The sequence below is a fragment of the Silurus aristotelis genome (assembly GCF_946808225.1).
Source record: "Silurus aristotelis genome assembly, chromosome: 27".
Classification (NCBI taxonomy): domain Eukaryota; kingdom Metazoa; phylum Chordata; class Actinopteri; order Siluriformes; family Siluridae; genus Silurus; species Silurus aristotelis.
Window position 1 is genome coordinate 14959797 of NC_139600.1, and position 6513 is coordinate 14966309.

The 6513-nt window shown below is 41.5% G+C and overlaps 1 protein-coding gene across 1 annotated transcript in view; it reads right to left on the reverse strand.

The window, feature by feature from the left end:
* Positions 1-2838: 2838 nt before the first annotated feature.
* chrna8 (cholinergic receptor, nicotinic, alpha 8) overlaps positions 2839-6513 on the reverse strand; it is a 53539-nt gene continuing 49864 nt past the window's right edge. Inside the window, exons 9-10 of the mRNA XM_083532915.1 lie at positions 5599-5708; positions 2839-4339 (exon numbers count right to left, since the gene is read on the reverse strand). Of these exons, the coding sequence (XP_083389041.1) occupies positions 3839-4339; positions 5599-5708 (611 nt within the window). The 3' untranslated portion in view covers positions 2839-3838. The remainder of the gene's footprint in view (positions 4340-5598; positions 5709-6513) is intronic.

The following is a 6513-nucleotide window of genomic DNA, read 5'->3' on the forward strand; positions in this document are numbered from 1 at the left end:
CACCACCTTCATTGACGTAAGAGAAACTTTACAGTCTGCTCCCTTTAAGTTATTTCAATAGGGTCAAAGAAAACGACTCGGAGTCAAAGAAAATGACTCTGAGTCGACTCTTTTCACCACACGTGACACGAAAAAATGCATGAGGAAAGTTAAGTGCAGTACAGTGAAGATCTGAGGGCACAAGTCAATGAAGTTTTTCTCAAGGACAAATGAATCCCGCGTTCGGAGGGTTTAATAACCTGCAGCTCTAGTTACCATGTCAGATCTTTTTCCTTGTCCTACATGGGAACTGAAGCAGAAGCGATTGTCGCCCAGTAGAGGAAACCTCAGGCTGATTTTTAATGTCTGTCTGTCCTGATGGAGGTTGTTTTAAACTCGCTGTAGGATCCTGTGCTTACAATTTTTACAGTGATGGTATCTTCTTTTTGTCCATTTCCTGTAAAAAGACAAATGTCCAGGATGCATTGACTCTCTACTAATGAAAATTATGCAAGTTTTGGTGTTCTGCTTGAAAGATGTGAGACAGTGAAACATCATGACAATAACCATCAACCATTACCTCAGCAGCTAATCCAAGCTAACTGCTATCTAGATTTACCAAAGATACATTTTTAGCTTAAAGTTTATGCTCAGTTTTGAAATATTGATTTCTATCAGTGGCTTCTTTCTTTTATGTTGGACTTCTTTAACTTTCTCAGCACACAGTTGTGATGAAATGTGTGTGCTAGAGATATTTGACTTATTACAAGGTCAACTAGCTACAAGCGATAGATAGATAGATAGATAGATAGATAGATAGATAGATAGATAGATAGATAGATAGATAGATAGATAGATAGATAGATAGATAGATAGATAGATAGATAGATAGATAGATCAACTTGTGCTGTTAATATCATGAACAGCAGCTACGCTAATTCCTCTCCACTGCTTCTCTTTCTCTCCCCATCCCGAAGCTTCCTGAGGTTTGGCCAGCTCCAAGTAACGTCCCACCTCGTGAAGATTATGGACCTATGGATGATCATGGAGAAGTAGATGCCGAGTGTTTAAAGGCCCTGGCATGGAGAAGCTGATGCTGGATCTATGATGATCACAAATTGTTCTGTATTGTTGAAAGATTTATGACCAAACTCTTGATGTCACCCATATGAGGATGGGTTCCCCTTTGAGTCTGGTTCCTCTCAAGGTTTCTTCCTCATATCATCTAAGGGAGTTTTTCCTTGCCACTGTCGCCACGGCTGCTCATCAGGGACAAACGCACACCATTCACCTTCACTGTTGTTTTCTGTAAAGCTGCTTTGAGACAATGTCTGTTGTGAAAAGCGCTATACAAATAAACTTGACTTGACTTGACTTGACTTGATAGATAGATAGATAGATAGATAGATAGATAGATAGATAGATAGATAGATAGATAGATAGATAGATAGATAGATAGATAGATAGATGGATGGATGGATGGATGGATGGATGGATGTTTGATATGGATGGATGGATGGATGGATGGATGGATGGATGGATGATTGTGCTTCAGTAAACGTTGTAGGTTTACTGTGTTCACAGCAGTTGAAAGTAAAAGGAGGTTGGAAGATGAAAGTACAGTAGGAAATGAATCTGGAGCTACAGAAAAGGAGAAAAGGTCGGCTGAAGTGTTCATGGCTGGAGACTTACGATTTCCCTTTTCTCATTTATTTGGTGATTAAAAAGCGAAAGTAGTTGCTCTGGTGTGTCTGAGGAGATTCAGAAAGGATTCTAAAAACATGCTCATGAGAGCTCCTGGGATCCCATACAGAGTCTTCTCACATCTGTCTCAAAGAGTTACGATTTAGAGTCTGGGAATTAAATCCACTTACATCAGTATTTGTGCAGGGAAATTTACGAGATTTTCTTCGATAGAAAATGCAGACCAAAGAAAGTTTTTTTCTCTGAAATGTAATATGAAACGAGAGACAATTAAAAAGACGTTAAATAAAACAGACTGATATAATGATTTGAGATCAAGAACATGGCAAGCGGTTGCATTTTTCCTAGTTGTAAGTACGATAAACACAGTACAATAAACCCATTATCCAGAAGCTCGTAGAATAGCACTTGATCCAGCGCGACCTATTATTCCACATTTTCTTCTTCGGTGCAGAAACATCTGAACCACGTGTACACTTCAGTACTGAACTCTACGAATACGAGTAAACACTTCAGTGTGCAGGTCCGAGTTTATTCAGGGTTGACAGCCAAATCAGATTTTTGGAAAGTTCCTGTAAGATACATGGATTGCAGTAGGATGTTAATACAAGATGCCGTGTTGGAATAAGGTGTGATAGTTCACTACATGAGCTGTAGCCCGTAGTAAAGAGTTAATTATAGAAATATGTGGGCATAATAATAATAATAATAATAATAATAATAATAATAATAATAATTATGGCACATGTATCTTTCCTTATACAAAGTTTCTGAGGTTCATTAGAATTTGTCTACACACAATAACACATTTGTAGAAGCAAAACAACAACAGAAAGATGTAGGCAGGTGTCTACTGTGCTGTGAAAAAGTATTTGCTCCCTGTATTTATTTCTTGTTTTTTTTGCATATTTTTCAGATCATCCAGCAACTTAATATTACACAAAGATAAACAGAGTAAAAACAAAATGCAGTTAAGTGATGATTTTATTTATTAGGAGAAAAAAGGGCTGTCCATGCCTTCCTGGCCCGATGTGCAAAAGTAATTGCCCCTAAACCGAATAACTGGTTGTGCCTTATAAAAAAACGATAACTGGCAATGAGCCTACATCACTCTAGAAGGATTTTGGCCCACTCTCATTTGCAGAATTGTTTTATATCCGCCACATTGGAGGGGTTTCGAGCATGAATGGCCTGTTTAAGGTCATGCCACAGCATCTCAATCTGATTAAAGTCCAGACTTTGACTAGCCCACGCCAAAACCTTCGATATGGTGGCGTGTTTCGGATCGTTGTCCTTTTTTTAAAATGAGGAAATACGTTTTCACAGCACTGTCTGCGATATGGCAGGCGTTTAGCAAAACCACAGCGTCTAACAATGAAAGGTCACAGTGAAAAACTAGAAAGTGTTAAGGTGACACACGTGAAATACCTACTGCTACACGAGGGCTGCTGAGAGCCACTACAGTGAATGGCCACGATACACTACAGTCCAACGAGGGCTGTGAAAAGAATACACTTTTTGAAAAATACACTCGGATTACATATTTTTCATCAGTAACTATTTCTCAACAACCACAAAATACTTCTGAAGTACACACCGACTCACGATCACATCCTCTCACACTGACTGACTCTCATTCGGACTTATTTAACACACACACACACACACACACACACACACACACACACACACACACACACACACACACACACGTTACAGAGACGTACAGTCTGCGGCAGAGATCTGCTTATTGTTCGATACGTGTAACTGCTCGATTCGATACATTAGACCTCACAATGGTTTTCTATATGATGCTCGTCGTGCGCTTGGGATGTGGAACTGAAAATATACAAAACCTTCAGCCACAAAACAGTCACATTTCTGTAAAAAGGAATAGTTCATTTTTTCTCTTTTAAAGACAAAAAAAAAACGATCAGCATATTACACACACTGATTCACTGACTCATTTACTGATTCACTCACTGATTCACTGACTCACTCACTGATTCACTGACTCACTCACCAATTTACTGACTCAGATGAAATTGTTACAACACACACACACACACACACACACACACACACACACACACACACACACACACACACACACAGGCAGTGGTTAGTTTTTCTCATTTTCAGTGAGAGAGGGTGATCATGTGAAGTCCTTGGAGACGGCCTCGATGAAGTTGGGCGCCGACATGAGGATGGCGAAGGTGCAGATGATGGAAAAGAGTGAAAAGGCGACGAGGCAGAGGCGATCCACTACGGCCGCCGCGAACTTCCACTCGCCCCGCACCGCCTCTGCCTCGTCCTGGGCTCGGAAACGCTGCGCCAGGTACGACACCTCCACCAGGAGCCTCTGAAGCTCTCTCTGATCGCCTGACAGAGCCGGGGCTGCTTCGCGATGCCCGCCGGCGCAGGACACTCCGCACGACACGCCCGAGTCGCTGCTGTTGGGGCAGCAGGAGCTGTCTGGCGAGTGGAAGCCGAAGTAGAGGTTGGTGTGGCCGTTGGTGCCCATCTGGCCCGGCACGCTGCTCATCTGCAGGCTGCTGGTGCTGGCGCTCGAGTAGCTGTAAGCGGTTTTGCGCTCATCACCTGGCTTTTTCATGCGCAGGAACCAAGCGCACCAGTGGAGCAGGATCACCCGCACCTGAGCACAACAACGGAAAAAGAAAAAACAGCATGAGACCAAAAAAAAAAAGGTTATAAAATCAGACACATAAAGCGTGAGGGTCATTCCAGTGTTTTTCCTTCTCAATTATTTGGAGCAGTGTAAAACACACTCACAGACTCAGGCTTTATTTGTAGGCCTCAGGAATCCCTGTGCTATTTTAATATTCCGACATGCGGCTGTGAGCCAAAACCCGGAACCTTGAATGTGTTTGTTCCTTTTAATGTCAGATGAGTGGACATTAAAGTTTCATGGATGCCACTATGACATTTTTTTTTTACCTTTACTATGATTATTGTATATCCTGTCTAAGATACGCCTTTCAGAATCAGTCTTATGAACAGAAAATAAAGCTGCGGTATTCATACATACACACTGTACAGTGCATTAAAAAGGCTTTTTTGCCACAAATGCATTACAGTACAAGGAAATTCTTTCTTCGCGGTCAGAACGATGATTAAACGCCCTATGGTGCACAAAGGGTTAAGGGCCTTGCTCAAGGGCCCAAGAGAGGCAGCTTGGCAATACAGGGACCACTAAGCTTCCACCTCCCCATGAATCATTATTACAGGCTGCTGTGACCTTTCAGGTAATTCAGTGTTTTCAATACACATAATGTATAACATCAGAATTGTATTTCCATATACAGGGTGGTGCAGGGAAACAGGAAGTTTTAGCACTAGGATTTCTGGGGCGTCGGTGATCGTTCGGAACCAGTGCGAGCTCGTTTCGAACCCCTTGCCTTAAGTTATAATATCTCAGTGCACAACGAGCGTACACTGTAAAAATCTTTTAGAAGAACGGTGATCGTACGAGTGCGAACGGAGGAGCCCCTTGCCGTTATCTTCCACAACACGCTTCATCATCGCAGACGGGACACGATCATGACAACTGGTAATGACGCTGAAATTCCCTCTGTGCAGCACTCGCTCCATCACCGTTTTTAATAAAGGAGTTATGGCCAACTCTCGTTTCACACCACTCCACTGCTCCATCATTACTAATGAAAAGGGGTGTGAAAGGATCTCGCACCGGGTCCCGAGAATCACCGACGTCACCAGAGTCTCCAACTCCTAGTTTCAAAAATTCCCAGGAATAGTAAGTCAGACTAAATTCAAGGCAGTAATTATATCTTTTACACAGATTGGAATTATGTGTATACGTGTGATCCAAATCTGCCCTGTTCTCGAGTTCAGAGCGTCTTCAGAGCGTCTTTAAAAGTGTCTTCTTGCCCTCACCCATTTTGGCATTTTGCCTCCGTGTGGATCGTGGTGGTGAAACTGCAGGACGAGGACGGTGACCACGACAGACAAGCCCACGATCATCATCGTACTCGCAAAGTACTGAGCTGCACACACAGTGAGAACGTAGCAGTTAATCATACACGAGATGGACAAAAGTGTTTTGACACCTGACTTTTCCCACCCACATGTGGTTCCAGAGGCACATAATTGTATTAAATGGTTTTGGATTCATGAAGTTTTTCCTTCACTTAAACTAGGAGACTCGAACCTGTTCCAACATGTCAATGCCCCTGTACACAAAGCCAGCTCCATAAAAATATTCTTTACATGGTGTTGAAGTGGAAGATCTCCAGCTATAGAGCTCAAAAACCTTTTCCCACTGACTGCACCCCTCATCTCCATCTCTACCTGACTTTACTAACACACTCGTGGCTGAATGAATCTCATGAAAATCTCCACAAAATCTAGTGGAACATCTTTCCAGAAGAGTGGAACTGATTATAAGAGCAAATGGGGACTAAATACGGAATGTGATTTTCAGAAAGGAGCACATAGCGATGTGTTCAGGTGTCCACAAACTTTTGTCCACATGGTGTAATTAAACTTTGACATTTAATAAAAAAATTTGCATAAAGCGTCAATATTTGTTCATGAACATCATTAAAGTATTAAAAACTTGAAAAGTATTCATTTATAGTACATTTAGAACAGATACAAGTGTGCGATAAATTTGCGATTAATCATGTTAACTCGTGACAATCATGTGATTAATCGCAATTAAATATTTCAATTAATTGACAGCCCTAATATATATATGTATGTGTGTGTGTGTGTGTGTGTGTGTTCGATTACTAAATTTTAAATGTGTCATTACTGGCTATAAAATTGGCTAAAATTGATTCAATATTC